This window comes from Vicia villosa, unplaced genomic scaffold (assembly GCF_029867415.1).
Source record: "Vicia villosa cultivar HV-30 ecotype Madison, WI unplaced genomic scaffold, Vvil1.0 ctg.004221F_1_1, whole genome shotgun sequence".
Lineage (NCBI taxonomy): Eukaryota > Viridiplantae > Streptophyta > Magnoliopsida > Fabales > Fabaceae > Vicia > Vicia villosa.
The window spans coordinates 33,933-50,787 of record NW_026706392.1 but is presented as its reverse complement, the minus strand read 5'-3'; the positions used below and the strand labels follow the sequence as shown (position 1 = coordinate 50,787).

The following is a 16,855-nucleotide window of genomic DNA, read 5'->3' as shown; positions in this document are numbered from 1 at the left end:
GAGAGACGTCGAAAATTTACTATAGAGGTTGTTATCACCAAATGAAAGGTGTCATTTGATATCCCTCCTACTTTCTCGTTGCCATAGAATTCGAGGATTGGCCTCCCTCGCAACCTTGTTGAAGTGCTCTCATCCTTTTTGCTGACAGTCATCGAAGATCTTCCTCTTCATCGTCCCTTTTGAGGGATTCCTTGCTCTTGGGACGCCGCCAATGATAGAAGCAATATATTGATGTTTCTCTTTATGGATTTCTTCTTCTTCATGTTGGTGTCCTTCCCTTTGGATTTGGCAACTGCTTCGATGGTCTTTTTAAGGGATTTCTCCCTCCAAAGGAAACGCTTCTTCTTTGATGAATCTTTCTGGCTTCCTCGGCCTTTTTTATCATCTCTAGTGTACTAAATCATCTGTCATTTCTTGGACTTGTCCGTTTGGGAAAATTGTCTGATCGAATACAAATTCCTAACCCTTACCTCCTTGAACTTGATATTTGTACATTCTTTCCAAATTTCTCCATCGAATACGAATTCCTTACCCTTACCTCCTTGAACTTGATATTTGTACATTCTTTCCAAATTTCTCCTTGAAGTATTCAGGGGAGTGTATGTGTTGAACCATCCCCAAGGGCCGCATTCACCTTCTCCTTTGTAACGATCATTGTCTTTCTCAAGTGCCCAATTAAATTCGACTAAGAATTGTTCTTATAGTTGATGTAAAATTGTGCTCTAATAAAAAAAATAATCTTTTAAATAATAAGAACTTTTCCTAAAACATGCAGTCGGACCTTAACACTTAATAAAAAAACATTTAATCTAAAATAAAAAAGAAAAGTTGTTCTCTCGTTTTTATTGAAGAGTGAGATTTCAAGTTAAAAAAATAAAAGTTGATTTTATTTCCTTAAGAGGAACCCACTTGAAAGGCAGGTGAACATTCTGCAACCATGTTTGAAAACACATGGAAGAAAGCAAATTTATGTTTTTCTTAACATTATTTTCAACGATGTTTAACAAGAAGAGCTCTCTATATAATGAATATTTTAAGGGAAGACAAGCTCTAGCTAATACTAAACACCCCTTATAGAGGCATTTTTATTTATACTGTCATCACATGACAAAAATTATTATTATTATTTTAGTTTTAATAAGTCAATTATTTTTCAAAAGGATTAATTTTAAAAACTTGAGAAAATATACTGTTTTTTAAATAAATAAATCTAAACTTAATTTGGAACACAATAAAAACAACTTTTCAAGTATGCGGCTCTTTGACATTTTTACAAATATTAAAAATAAGTAAATATTGTTGTAATTAATTTTATATTGAAATTTTAAAAAAATTATTTATTTTTGTAAGTAGGTCACTAAATTTAAGGGCGACTAATTAGTAGCCCTTCAAATTTGAACTGCATGTTGGCAGCAGATATGAGTATTCTTCAAAACAGAAACATAATGTCAATTGTCAACCACAGAATTTAGATTTGTGTGAAAACAGGTAACTTCTGGAATAAATAAATAGAATTGGTTCTTTAAATTCTAAATGAATTGAAAGCTAGGAAGGAAATTTCTAATACCATCAACTCTAAATCCTGTTCAAACTCAATTACAGCCATCATTCATAAGATGCTGATACAAACGTGTATCTATGATCTTGACAACTATTTTAAATATAGACCGTAACAGGACCGAATTATCGTGATACTGTTTCTAAGACACCATTCTTGACTATACAACTTCCTCGTTTGTATCAGCATCTTCATCCTTACATAAATAAAAAATGTGAACGCATTGAACCTCTTTTAACTACCTGACAACGCCGCTGCAGCCAGGCTCTCTCTCCATTGTCTGACTCTGCATGACATTTCTTACTACTGATACATCCTCCCACCTGCCCGCATTTGCGTATATGTTCGATAGGAGAATTTTTCCTCCGCCGTGAGACGGTGCCAACCGAGCCAAATTCTCTGCAGCCCTCTCTCCTATGTTGACATTTCCATGAGTTCTACATGCTGCTAATAAAGTTCCCCATATCACAATGTCAGCCTCCATTGGCATGCTCCTTATTGTTTCCTCAGCATCTTCTAATAGCCCTGCTCTACCCAAAAGATCAATCATACAACCATAATGTTTAATATCTGGTTCAACATTATATGCACTCTTCATGCTTTTGAATATTCTCCGTCCAGGCTCCACTAAACCGGCATGGCAACAAGCACTTAGTACACCGATAAATGTAATTGGATTCGGTTTAATATGACACCTCTGCATATCAGAAAAAACCTCTAGGCACATACTTGCATGTCCATGTGAGGCTAACCCACATATAATTGCATTCCATGGTGACACAGTATAGACTTCATCTCGAATCTGATTGAAAAATTGAAGGGCAGTGTTGATGCTCCCACATTTTGCATACATATCTATCATAGCAGCACGTAAATTGTCATTGAAAGGAATGGATTCTTTACGCATGTATTCATGGGTCAATCTTCCTTCCTGCAATGTACCTAATGTGGCAACTGCAGAGAATACGCTCACCATGGTAACTTCGTTTGGTTTGATCCCACTGGCTACCATTTTATGGAAGAGTTCAATAGCTATTTTGGGCTGCTCGGTTTGTGCATAGCCAGAAATCATGGTACTCCATGAAAAAACATCTCTTGCAGGCATTTCATCAAACATTTTCCTTGCTTGGTCAATCATTCCTTTTTTTATGAATCCGGCAATGAGAGCATTCCATGATTCTAAGTGATCCTTTACACCCACTTCAAATTGCAAACAAGCAAGGTCCATCATCCCACAAGCTGCATAAAAATGGATGATTGTAGTCTGTATAAAATTATAACAATCATAGCCTCTCTTAACAACTGTTCCATGCAACTGACAACCATCAACAATTGCAGCCTTACGACCACACGCTGAAACCAAATTCACAAGCATGACATCGTTAGGTCCATGTCCAGTTCGCATCATTGCACGATAAACCTCCAAAGCTTCAAACAAACAACCCTTTTGGATATAACCATCAATCATCGTCCCCCAAGAAACCACATCTTTATCAGAAATTCCCTCAAACAACTCCCTGGCCTCGTAAACAAGGCCTGTCTTTGCATACCCATTCAACATCACATTCCACGTAACCAAATTCCTTTCAGGCATTTCATCAAACAACCTTCTCGCTTCCGTTACACCCAAACAAAGACAATACGCGTGCATCAAATTCGTCGAAACAATAACCAACCCCTCAACAAACAATTTAACAACCAAACCATGAATCATCCGACAGTTTAAAATATCACCTAAATGCGAGCAAGCAGATATCACATTAACCAAAGTCAAATCATTTGGGACGACACCATGAGACCTCATATCCTTAAAAACCTCCAGAGCTTCACTAAAAAATCCATTTTGAACAAAACCCATTATCATTGTAGTATAAGAGACACAACCTTTATTGGGCATTATGTCAAACAGTTTCCGGGCATTCTCCAATTGACGAGCTCTAACATACCCCGAAACCATAATATTACAAGAAACAGAATCCAACGTAGTAAAACCATCAAACAGAATTCGAGCATCCCTTATGGAACCGCATTTTGTATACATGTTGATCAAGCTGTTATGAACGAAGGTATTGGAGTGGAGTCCAAGTTTGACGGCGAGGGAATGGATTTGGCGGCCTTGGGAGGAGAGGGAGAGGGAGGAACATGATTTGAGAGCGGAAACCAATGCGAGTTCGCACTCGGCGTGGTTCTGGTGTTGTCTGGCATTGGAGAAAATGAGAATGAAGTGTTGTGGAGAGGTTGGTTTGGTGGGAGTCGAAGATGAAAGTTGTCTTAGAAGAAAGGTGAGAGAGGTTGGTGAGAGTTTGAGTCTGAGACTCGCGGGAATGAACATGAAGATGGGAGGCTAAGCGAGATCATCAGAGTTGAACGGCGATGTTTCTATGTCCGTCGTGTGTATGGGTGACAAGCGTCGTTAGGGGTGATGAAACGGTAAATCCTGCACCAGCCACGTTCGGACTCCACCAATCTATCAAACATGGGTCGGGTTGAAATAGAATTTTTTTTAAAAAGGGTTAAGTAAAAAAATTAAGAAAAAAAATACAAATCAAGTATCAACACTCACATTCTTATACAAATAAGCTCTAGAAATAAACCTATTAAAAACTTGGAATTTTAAAAGAAGAAAAAAATATTTAAATGTAGAATTTGGAGTGTGTTTTTGAAGCATTTGAATTTTGTTGGATATAGGAACAACCAATGAACTTACACACTTCATAAATAAGATGATATTCAACATCTTACAAGCATCAATTAAATACAAAAAACATCATTATTTCTTTATCGGATTGAATAAATGCACATATCAATCTAATCAAATTTTCTAAGACGAATATTTCTTCAAATATCACAACTATTCTAATAAAATTGTTGCACACAATTTCTTGTTGTGAAACTTAGGAAAAAATCCAAGAAGAAAGGTACAAGATAGACATTGAAAAAGCATATGATCATGTAAACTAGAGATACCTGAAATACTTCTTAGTTGAGTTTGGTTTTCCTGATATCACAGTCAAATTGATTATGCACTGTGTTTCCTCCTCCTCTCTATATATGATGAAATGGTAAAAGGTAACTAAACTTTACTCCAACTAGAGACTAAGGAAGTGAGACTTTCTCTCCCTTTACCTTTATGTTTTTTTGGATGGATAAAAAATTACTCAAACTTAAATGCAAGGAGGATTAGGTGTGATGACAAATAGAGAGGCCAACATGCTTTGAAAACTGGTTTAGGACATCTAAGCTAATTCTAGCAAACCTGAGGGTCACATGATTCAAGATAAGTACCCAAGCTAACAACATTCTCCTTCACTACTACTAAGAGGAGTGGATCACCATTGTGGAATTCAAGCGAAGGAAGTTCTGAAGGATGGTTTATACTAGTATAAGTATAGTAAGTGATGACAACTCTTATTCTAGTATGATTCTTGGATTGCAAATAATCCACTTTACGAACAAGTGGCAGCTCAATTCCCTATGCACGCACGCCTATGCAGTGATCTCACAGATTTGATATATATAAACAACAACTTGTCTTGAATGATAATATACCAGACTGATTTATTTGGCAAGGGAAACATGATTGGAGTTATTCAGCATTAGTACGGTATGCATTGGCAAGGAAGTAGTCACACTTTATCAAGTGATGTCTTGCACTCAAAGAATTGAAGTTGATAAAGAAAAAGTATTTCCTTCCTTATCAATTGATGATATTCCTATTAAGTAACTTGACATCCCTCTAAAGAACGGGGTATTGTGCATAATATGGATGATAGTTGTCTTGGTACCTAAGGTAGTTGGATATTTAGTACATGAAAACTTATGGCTCTTATTAGGATCAAAATCAATAACATTTGTTGTTAATCCAATTCAAAAACAATTATTGAATTGGTCTGTAGCCTATCATAAAATCTCATAGCTTGACTTCAATTATAACCAACATTCAAAATGTTCTAGGCGAAAATTAAGTGGTGAATATTAATCACTCTTTTAGAGAAGGGAATGTAGGTGCTTGAAGACCCCCTCTCCTTAATTTAGTTTTTCTTGTTGTTTTTAGCCAATGTACTAAAAAAAGGGAAGAAACTTTTCAACTCTTCTATCTTTCTCTGATTGAACAACTATCAATAATTTTATCCGAAATCCATATTTTTGAATGAATTATGTGAAATATTGTAAGGGGCAATAGAGTCAGCAATTTAAGGACATTTTACAACTAATGAAATGGAACAACAATGAACCACGTGTTTATTGGAGTCAATTCTGTACGATCCTTCAAAAGTTTATAGACACTCCTGGACAGTGCAGATACAGATACAGGGAAGGATTGTCAACACTAATTGCTATTTTCTTTCTTATAAAAATTGTTCTGATCAGAAGCTTTCTAATAAAGGGGTAACCATGAGAATAACAGTGGTTTAGATATAAACCAGATGCCAGCGTGGTGGATCAACGGTGATTTCCTCCTCCATTAAGAGTCGCACTGGATTGAGACCTGCTCAAAACATTAAAAGCAGAGAGGTTCAGCATTACCATTCAGAGCATATCTTCAAGTCTTTTTCAATAAATTTGAATTAGTGAATGGGATAAAAATGCATGATATCAGAACACAGATCATCATCAGTAATATCCTTTTTTACTTAAAAATGCATGATGGCACAACTTCATAAATAAATAAAACTTCAGAGTGCATGTGATAAAAATATAGCAAAGTTCAACCAAGAAAGACTGTCAGAAATATTACACAATATCAGAACACAGATAGCAATCAAACCCATGTTGAAAAACAGACTGTAACTAAGAATACACACCAAAAGATAGTCAGTTATACAAGCAAAAAAGGTTGAAAGTGGACGCTTCAATGGATTCGTAAAACACTAAAACCAATGTCGATTGGTTTGTGTAGCAAAGAAATTGATTTCTCTTGAGCAAAGTCTCAAATGTGAACCTTCTGATGTTTAAAAAACAAATTGGGAGAATTTGTTTCCAAGTGGATAATATATCAAAATTCAAACAGAAACATAAAACAATAATTCAAAGTTATGCACTGTGGAACAATGGAAGCACAGTTCAGGCTTATAGTTCTGTTTAAAGCAAATTATGTTTACTACCTAGTATCAAAATCATAATATCCGGATTCAGCAATAATTTCAAATAGTGAAAAGATATCAAAACTTAAGATGGTAAGAGAATCAAATCATAAATCCAGGGAGGTATATTAGGCAAAAAGACAAGAACAAAATCATGGAAAACCAGAGACCAGTATTACCCAGATGGCTCAAAGTCCCCCACCCCCACTTCTTCCATAGGCTGAGGAAACTGGCCCTCTTCTAAACTATTCAACTAGGCTACACACATGTAAGGTCCATTTGCAAAATGCTCAAAAAGAGAAGACATTAATTAATCTGGTTAAATGATGCACTATCCAACAAAATAGTTACTCACCAGACAGCTAAACTAGTAAATCTAGGAATTAATCATGTAAGATACTTTCACTTTCTTACAAAAAAATATAGCTTCTAAGCTAGCCTCTATTGTGCAATTATTTTTCTAACAGAGAAAGTAGTTTTATTAACTTTTTACATGGTTGCATTACTGAATGCAGCACAATGCAAGTGAACAAAAAGCCAAAGTGTGCCTTTACTTGTTTGTGTCATTGTTTTAATAATTGCTATCATGCCTGCGACCGGTTAAGGGGTCACCAAATATTGATCTATTAATCAAATTGAGAAAAAGAAAATTCTAACCTCTTCAAAATTATAAAACAATAGGTGTAAAGGTTGTCAAGATTTAGACTTATTAAAGCTTGGGATTTTGTTTAAATATACTTTGTCAGCCTACATCCCTCAAGTACATTTCTACCTAGATCAACCCATCTACTGCCACCCCAAGAAATTCAATTATTAACTAAAACTTGATGTTTATATCCCTCCATAAGCACAGGTGCCTCTTTTTATCATGCATATCTGGAATATGAACAATACCCGGCTTTTTAGGAAAGGCAAGCACTAAGAATTCACCTTTTTTCCACTAATTTTAACCGTAATTGCTCAACATAAAAAATGCTCCAAGCAACAAAAAACAATTAACTTCATAGGGAGTTCTAAGAATCATCGGATCTTTCAATTAAATCCTTCATCGGGTAAGCAAAACTCTATATTAAGGTAGGTCAACCACATGTGAAGTTCATAACTTCTAACAAAAACTTGCCATGGCGACAATTTGGCAATACTTGATTCCTTTAGAAAACTAAAACGCATGCGAGAAATGGGAAAATCCACAATCCTTAAGCAAACATAAGAAATTGCATCTTCATAGAGTTCATCATTGGAATAAATAGTTAAAAATCATTAACATTGAAAATATCTCCTCTATAGGGATAAAATAATCTATAGTTAAAAATCTTGTATCTTGTAAAAGTAAGATGCATATTGATCACTCAGTTTAGTGTTGCGGGAAAATATCAAGCCATGGCAATGGTTACATGCGATGTGAACTTATGGGTAAAAACAGCTACTTAGCAAGTTGAAGTTTGGCAGTAATGATAAGATGAAATTATATTGCCTGAGATAATCAAGTTGCTCTTCACATTGCATCAAATTCAGTTTTACATTAATGAACCAAACATACAGAAATTGATTATGACTTAAGCAGGGGGGAAAAATAAGGAAATTTCTATTGAGTCAGTCAACTCTAGAGATTGCGTTGCAAAAATTCGCACAAAATCTCTTCCGAGATCCTCAAATTTTGTTCACTTGTAATAAGCTTGGGGCATATGATTTGTATGCACTAGCATAGAGGGGAGAGTTGGAAAGTATATCCTATTTGGAGAGAATATAACATATCATAAATATTTAGTTTTTATTTTTGTAGCTGTCATATTATTAGTTTCCTAGTATATGAAGTTTCCAACATTAAATTGTAAATCTAGTACATGTGTAACTGATTGTGTTGACTACTGAAGATTTCATAAGCAATTTAGTAGATATTTGCTCATCACAGAAAATATATATGTTAACAATATAACAAAGAACTATAAAAAAGATAATTCAAGATGGAAAGAGATGCACTAGCCGTTAGTTCTTCTCTCCTCTTAAACTCTAACTTGATATGCCACATGTGTGTGTAATCTGAATTTCTTCTGACATAATGTTTTCAATGGTGGACAGCGGATTGTTAAAATTCCGCTTTGCACTAGTGCTTTAGCACCACTATAGCCACTATTGGATAACATTTTATACTAAATAGCACATTACAAAACAATAGCGGCTTGTCCAGATTCCGATTTGTTATAGCATTACAGCACTGCTATAGCTGCTATTTAACAACACTAAGAAGTAAACGATTCCAGTTGGATACCACTCGATTCTTTGCATTTATTTATTGACCAATTGACATATTTTTAATCAACAAATGAAAATGTATTTTTAGACAGAACAACAAATGAAAAGATGAAACAGTATATAATTTTTACTATTTGTGACCCATTTATTTTGCCTTTATTCAAAAGCCATTTTAGAGGACAAAGTAAATTAGTAAAAGATGTCATTGATTTTTTTGTTAAGTGGTCATACATTTCCCTATAATCTCCATTTTATATGGTCTGTGTTAGTTTTTAAAGCTTTCAATATTTAACTATTTTGCGTGCTTGCTTGTTGGCATTCCAAAATTTGCAGGACAAGGATACTTGTTAAATATAACACAACAGTCCAGTTCAATGATTGTATGAATACCAACTCTCATACATTAATATGTATGTATCATGTATGCATGTGATGTATATATAATCATATGCCTGCTTGTGTGTATATTGTACCTGCATGAACTCCGTAGCATGGTCCAACACCTTATGTCTTATACCATACTATTTCTTTTGCTAGTGGCCTAGTCTGCATATACCAAAGAATCAAAGGCTGTATTATTAGTTTTTTTAGGATACATATTGCACCTTGTTATCTTTTATCCAATTCCACACCCTTTCCTAAGAGTGAATCAAAAGTTCAGGTCATCCTAGTCTAAGCGCACTCATTCTAAAATGCTTTTGCATTCTCCATTTGAAATTTTAAAAGCTCTCAAGAAGCATAACTTACATTACACATTTCAGTACACACCAACCAACCAACCACTGAATTGCATCATTATTGAATACCACAAAAAGTAAAGGGGACAAAAACTAGTAAAAGAGGGTGGTAGCTTTGTACTCTAATTTGCTGCACTGGTAGCTATTTGAAATAGAATTAGAAAATAGATTCGCAATTTCACCTGCAATGCATGACACTTGTGCACCATTCCCCAATTTTACTTGCAATGCATGGTATTCTAGCTTACCTACTGGATTTATAGTGTCTTAATAATAGATTGGAAATTTCATTAAAAACTTAAATTACAAACTTATTACCCTGTTCATATGACAAAAAGGGAGAAAATATTAAGGATAAGACTCCTTCAAATGACCTTGTCTGTAAAGTGAAAGTAATTGAATTAAAAACTCATTATAATCTTAACCCCATTAAGATTGTGGTGGATAAATCATTATTTGCTTTAAAGATAAATTCAATTTAGAGGAGCTTTTTCATATACTAAAAATTTCAGCTTCAGGTGACAAGATTAGCAGACAAGATAACTGTCAGTGACATCTAAAATTCCCAGAAGGTGCATAACATCATAGCTTAAGTATCTATAAAGTTCAAATACTTACTACAAAATGATTACGATATGCAGAGGAAAATACTTACAAACTCAAGATATGGTGCAGCATAGATATTTTCTAGATATATGCACCGGTGTCGGATACACTTGAACACCGATATGCATATGACATAAATTTTGGAGTAGCTGTGCTTCATAGTTAGACAGTGGTAAAGGCTAAAAGATCAGTGAGGAAAAGAGATTCAGATAAATCTCTCAAGTCATAAATCACCATTGAAATCTCTTGATGGAAGGATCTAGAAGCCTTCACCAAGTTATCTTTCCATAAAGCATTCAACAAAATAAAACAAATCAAAGACACTTGAATCTACACATAACACATCAACCCTAAAATTTCACACAATCAGATTCAAATCTCAGATTTGATCTTTCCACAAAACACTTAAAATGCAATTCACACAATCAAGAAAATCCTTACACACACAAACCAAGTCTTGCCACAAATCAATCAAAATCAAAACAAGAAGAGCATAATTCCCAAATTAGACAATTGAGTAAGAGTGAGTAACCTCTTCTGACGCTTTCCTTTCTTAGGACCAGAAGCTTCAAGCTTCGCAATAGGACAACCACAGGGAGCCCTAAAAAGCAAAAGCGCACGGCCATTAATCGGAGCCATTTTCCTCAACTCAGACCTCAGACACTCGTAATCAGGATTCCCTTCACTCCCACCTTTCCAAGGAAGTTTATCATATTCCCCCAACCCTAACCCCGAACCGGAACCCGAACCGAATCTCTCAATCTGCAAATCAAACTCCGTAGCTTTCTTGAGTCCCCTACACCCGATCCTCTCACACTTCCGAGATCTTGCTCCACAACACAGCTCAACGGTGATCACCGAAGCGATGAAGAAAATGACGAATGCGAGGAGGTAGGGTATGGGGAGAGAGACGGAAGGGAGGAGGAGAGAGAGGGAGTTGAAGATGTAGGAGAAATAAGAGGAGAGAAGGAAAGCGCCGGAGAAGAGAACAAGGAGGAGGATGAGAAGGTCTAAGGTGGCGGAAGGAGCGTGTTTGCAGTTACAGAGATTGTTGCAATGGTGGCTCCAAGATGATGATGATGATGATGAAGATGATGATGAAGAGGGCATTGCTGTGGTCAATACAACACCTTCCTGCATGTTCACGTTAAACAAACAAACACCTTACACCTCTCCCCACTTTCTTCCTCTCATCAAATACAACCAAAATTAATAATTAGTCAAGTTAATTAAAAGTTTATTCTTACTAATTACAAATGTATTCTTTTAATTCAAATAATCATCTTGATATAGTAGTATAGTACTATTATAGTTAAGTATATGGGAGAGATATTTAATAAGATTTTATAAAAAAAAAAAAAAGTCTCTTACAAATTGACACATTAAAAATTGCTTTTCTATGACGTCCGCGTAACTCAAAGATACGAGAGTCCAATAACAAAATGGAGCGACCAATCAATTTTCTTCATGAGTGTTGTTTCAACTGATTAGGTTGATCAAAGATGATTGCATTGTGTGATTCGTCACACGCGGCTCAGTTTTTTACTAATTCCCCTATTTAAAGAAGAGAATGTATCATTCTCTAGTATTTAAATTCTTTACAATTCAAACTTCGCTTTTCACTTTCTTACTAACTTGAGTGTTTGAGTCTTAATCTTGCAGGTCAGCCTCTCTGCGCTGTATCGAAAGTTGCAAACCAAATTGCCTTTGCTGGAAATATGAATTTCCTTCAATCGAAGCGTGAATCTTGGTTTATTGATCAATTTTGTCAAGTTCAGATTCGTACTACCGATGACAGCCTCAAAGCCATTCGCTCTGCCACTCAACAGCAAACCGCTGCATCCACTAGAACTGCCAATAATCTTTTGCCTCCTCCTCAAAGGATGGGCGATCGAAACTTAACAACTTCTCCTTTTGTTCCCCTGCCATTAAGTTTTGTCCAACCTAGGGAGGATCATAGGGCTCCTCAACTTCCTTTATTCCTCGGTTCTACACCGCAATTACACCTAGGTGAACCTTCCTTCAGACTTCTGATGCCACCTACAATATCTGGACGGAAGACGCTCCCTGGATTTTAGCTCGTACAAGTGAATCTCGGCCTACAAAGAGCCAACAAATTATTGAACAACATCTATCAAATGATTCAATAGTAGAACTCATAAACCTTAGCAGATTGACAAACTCGAATTGAAGAAATCCTACATAACGCTAATCCAAAGAACAATATTGTGCAGGAAGCAGCTTTGCACAAAACTATCGCTCCTGAGCTGAGAAAGGATCCATAAGAGGTCCAAAAATCCCCTAGTCACCGACGACACATGCGTTACACTCATTCCCCAAATCTTGGAGGGAGATGAGGCACCACACTCCTTATGAAGTTCGTCATCCTAAGTGGAGGGATAAGTATGAAGAAGATGCTCCTGCATAGCCCCGGAAGAAGAACCTTTTTTTCGCCTGCATCTTGGACAACACGATCTTGAAGTCACTAGAGAATTCCCTGAAACTCCAAAGTTATAGTAGTAAGAGAGTTCCAAACGAACATGTCAAGCACGTGGACGAATGACTCGACCATTACCATGTCAGCGAGGACGTGAAGTGCAAACTTTTTGCGCTGACCTTAATCGGGTCTACCCTAGCTTAGTATAAGTCCATTCTCGAAAAGAGCATAGGTTTTTAGTCGAACTTGTACTGGTCTTTCACTGCCCATTGTACCACCAGAAAGAGACAACCATCCACCGTGGTCGTGCATAGTGGGGTCACTTAAGACAAGTAGGAAAACTTGTGTGCATACATTGACCATTTGAACAAGGTTGCGGTAGTTGTACGAGGCTCGGATGAAAGACTTAAGTGTTGGAATTTTTACAAAGGCCTCATACCAGACTATGCATTATGAGAGAAGTTAAGTCGCAAGGATGCCCATGACCTTAAGGGTGTGTTTGGAAATTAGGAGGATGAGGGAGGGGTGGACGTTGAAAAAAGGGAAGGATTTAATGGAAAGAATTGAAGAATTTTGGTTGGGAGAATTTTGGAGGATTTGCTTTTAGCCATAACACCAAAATCCCCCTAATTTGAGGGAACTCAAAATTTATATTGAAGGAGAGTTTTGGAGGTCTTACATAAATTTTACAAATATCTTTTATGTTGTTATAGTATTTTGAAAATTAAAAATATAGTAATGATAAACACTTTTTTATCATTCTATGCAAAATCATTTTTTCAAAAAATGCCAAATATTTTCCTATATTTTTTAAAAACATCGTTTTCAGAAGCTTTCCCCTCTCCTCCCCTCCAAATTGGTAAACAAAGCCTAATGATTTTCTGAGTAGGGTGTAACCCTACATTAACGATAAAGAGAATTCAATGGCCAATTGAGGTAGTCGAGTGTCGAAGAATGTTGGATCTAGCGGGGCATCAAACAGGAATTATGGGCAATCCAAAGAGGAACATAATCCCAGTCCCTATTTAAAATTTGACTCATATGCTCCCTTGAATACTTCACGATAGAGGAATCTTGAAGGGGTTCTCTAACACAAAGTTCATGGAGGACAGGATAAGGCCGGAACCCATATCTGATCAGGGAGTTTGCACGGACTAACAAGTTCAAATACTCGCGAGATAAGGAACCCATATCCGTGTTACTATTATACATCACTCTGGGAACCTCTACCCCCCTTATGTAAGCTTTGTTAAAACATTGGTATGCATATGATGGTAACTTATACTCCATATGCGCAAATGTTGGTATGAATATTTTTTGTCCAAGGTTTGGATTTGCATTATTTTTATGGACAGGTAGCCATTTATTTTCACTCATTTTGCAATTGCCTAAGCAAAGGAATGAGTAGTCCATTAAAGCCTTTTTATTTATCGCCGAGTTCCTCATTTCCTTCCTTCTCTCTAGATTCTCCTTTTGAAAATCTAAGTTCCAATCTACTTCTTTGTGTATCCGCTGAAATTTGAATAAATAGACTAATAGTTTATAACTTATGATAGAAATATTGGCAAATTTAGTTGCTAGCCTATGTTCATTAAGGATATTGAGAATCGTGCAAAGCCAAATATCATTCCCCTAATATATCTTTTTGGAGGTATCACCACCTGTGAATGAAAATACGATGTTGGTGGTTGTCCCAAAAATGATGGAGGAAAATAATTATGATGATTTAATGAGAATTAATTAGAATGATCCTCAACCAATTAATCATATCAGCGATAATATTATCACTAATCATTTGACCAATTTAATTTTCTCCATCCTCTCTCCAAATAAGGAACACGTCTTAGTTCAGAGTGACGTGGGCCAAGAAAATCAACAAGGTGGCATGCCAATTATTTCATAGAAGCAAAAGGAGGAGAAATTTTCCGGCCACCCCTTAACTTATACCTCGCACCCTCGCAAGGGGGCTACTATTACCTTTATGCCCATTTAAACAAAATTCGGATTTTTTATACGTTTACTAGTTTTTTCGAAGAAATGCGGAAAATTTTGAAATTTTTGATAAAAACACATTGATTTCTGGAAAATATTTGAAGAAATATCATATTTTTCCAAGAAAATCCGGTAGTTTACGGAATTTTGAAAACTATTTATGGTTGAAATTCGGCAAACAAAATTTACACTATCGAATTTTTCGAAAAAATCCAAAAAATTCCAACACTTCAAAAAATTCGGGAAAACTACAACACTTTTCAAAAAATTCGGTAGTGTTACTTTTTTACTAAAGAATACAAACTACCGTTTTTTTAGAAATATATAAAATTACCAAATATGCTGGATTTTTCAAAAAATATGGTATGGAAACTTAGCGACGCTTTATAGTGACGACTTACTACTTAGCGACTGAATTAGCAACAGTTTTAGAATGAGGGACCAAAAGTTAAAATTCATAACTTTAGAGGGATGATTTAATAAAAATTTTAGAGGCATGACAAATGAAAATGCTAACTTTAGAGGGACTTTAAACATATTTAACCCTAGATTTTATTGATCACAAAGTTAGTGGTATTTATACAAGTACTAGAAGTCCTACATTGGGCAGCACAAGAAAACAATAAATGTTAACTACTTAAACTAACTAAACAAATAAAATTTTTCTACCAAGAGCTACGAGGCTCTAATTTTTCCATTGCACTTGAGAATACGTAGGCACATGATTTTGAAATTTGTCGAGCACATTAATAAAAACTCTAATTTTAGTCCTTTTATTTATTTTATATAAACATTTCTAATAACAAGAAAATGTATCACAATCATTTTTAAGCCAACATTTTTCTTAACTAACAAAACGGTTACCGTTGCATACAACGATGCCACATGATGCTAATATATTCTCCACGCATAATCGATCTATGAACATAAATTTGGTCGCATCGACCAACTTTTTGCTCTTTAAGGGTTTTATCGATGTTTCCCTTTAAAAATAAAATTTAGGTGTCGAGCTTGTGTTTTTATTTCGAGCGTTTTGACGCTCATATATTTTTTGCACTGCGACAACTAGCAGTTCATAATCCTCAAGTAAAGAAGAAGAAGAAGAAGAAGAAGAAGAAGAAGAAGAAGAAGAAGCTTACACTGAATAAGAGGAGTTTAGAAGAGAAGAGAAGGAAGACAATTTTGAAGAATAAGGGAATAAATTGAACATGTACTTGAACCCTAGGGTATAGGATTCAATTCCCATGAAAAACAAAAACTTTACTAGAGAGGGGGGATAAAGAAGATCATGAGGTAGTAGTGTCGGGATTGCCTTGCAAGGGGCCCAGGCTGTTACAAAAAAAGAGCGGAATCTGGGAAGAGCTACCTCGAAATATCCAAGATAAATCTCGACATCATAAGATCGAGAGGAATTAAAATCCAAGTTAGAATTGTGTTGAATTCAAGTCGTGGAGACAGAGTGTCTTGCGTCTAAGGCTTAATCGCGAGCCATGTATTACCTTTGATGATCCTTTTGACGTCTCTAGGAACTTCCACGGTGGTGCAATAAATGCTTGATTATATTTCTGTTATTTTGAGACTGGCTTAATCACACCATAGTCCTATTAATTCAAACATTAGAGAGTTCTTGTGTATTGGCTTTTCTGATAGAAATTTTCTTATTATGGCATTTTGTGAGTCTTTGTACTAATCTTTAGTATCATTATCATCTCATATAGAGAAGCCGGGATTTTTCTTAATTCTTGTATTATCGAATGTTTGGATTTTTTTTTTCAAAATTGTTTTATGTGATCGACTATTTTCTCTAACCAAAAACTTCTTTGAAAAATTAAAATTAGAGGGATATGAATTGTATGACAATTCTATGCTGAATTTGTTCTATTTGACCTTGTCTTGAGTAGCTTGTAATTTCATAATAGAAGAGGGTGCCATACGAGAGACTAACACATTGAACCGTCAAGAGAAAGAGTAGACCGAATAAAAAATAACCAGAACCACAACACACAATGATCCACATCATTGAACAAAGAGCAAGAGAACAAGGAGAGATAATATAACTGTTAGAAAAATTAACTCAAGTCAAATGGATTGAGGCTAGAATCTTGAACGAAATCACTTTTCTTATAGTATTTCAAACACTCTCAAATTGTCTTAGAGTTTCTACGAAGGAATACCCAGGATAATTCAG

General features: G+C 35.6%; 2 protein-coding genes across 3 annotated transcripts; both read right to left on the bottom strand.

Annotated features, from left to right (window-relative positions):
• Nucleotides 1-1,538: 1,538 nt before the first annotated feature.
• LOC131641889 (pentatricopeptide repeat-containing protein At5g19020, mitochondrial-like) lies at nt 1,539-5,640 on the bottom strand. Its single transcript, XM_058912183.1, has 2 exons — nt 4,526-5,640; nt 1,539-4,025 (listed from the first exon to the last, which is right to left on the bottom strand). Exon 2 carries the CDS (start codon nt 3,888-3,890, stop codon nt 1,797-1,799), a length of 2,094 nt encoding a protein of 697 aa, XP_058768166.1. The 5' UTR covers nt 3,891-4,025; nt 4,526-5,640; the 3' UTR covers nt 1,539-1,796.
• A 129-nt stretch (nt 5,641-5,769) lies between these two features.
• LOC131641890 (uncharacterized protein At5g19025-like) lies at nt 5,770-11,453 on the bottom strand. Of its 2 annotated transcripts, XR_009295667.1 has the most exons (3): nt 10,771-11,453; nt 9,369-9,441; nt 5,770-6,047 (listed from the first exon to the last, which is right to left on the bottom strand). XR_009295667.1 is itself a non-coding variant. In XM_058912184.1 (2 exons), exons 1-2 carry the CDS (start codon nt 11,376-11,378, stop codon nt 6,002-6,004), a joined length of 654 nt encoding a protein of 217 aa, XP_058768167.1. In that variant the 5' UTR covers nt 11,379-11,451; the 3' UTR covers nt 5,770-6,001. The 2 variants fall into 2 exon arrangements, 1 of the variants encoding a protein (XP_058768167.1); XM_058912184.1 differs by lacking the exon at nt 9,369-9,441 and having other exon boundaries at nt 10,771-11,451.
• Between the last annotated feature and the right edge of the window lie 5,402 nt (nt 11,454-16,855).

Excerpts from the sequence above, each read along its gene's own strand:
- LOC131641889 (XM_058912183.1), bottom strand. The coding sequence starts at position 3,890 with ATGTTCATTCCCGCGAGTCTCAGACTCAAACTCTCACCAACCTCTCTC.
- LOC131641890 (XM_058912184.1), bottom strand. The coding sequence starts at position 11,378 with ATGCAGGAAGGTGTTGTATTGACCACAGCAATGCCCTCTTCATCATCA. Across the intron at positions 6,048-10,770 it reads AAAGGAAAGCGTCAGAAGAG|GTCTCAATCCAGTGCGACTC; the intron begins GTTACTCACTCT and ends TGTTTTGAGCAG.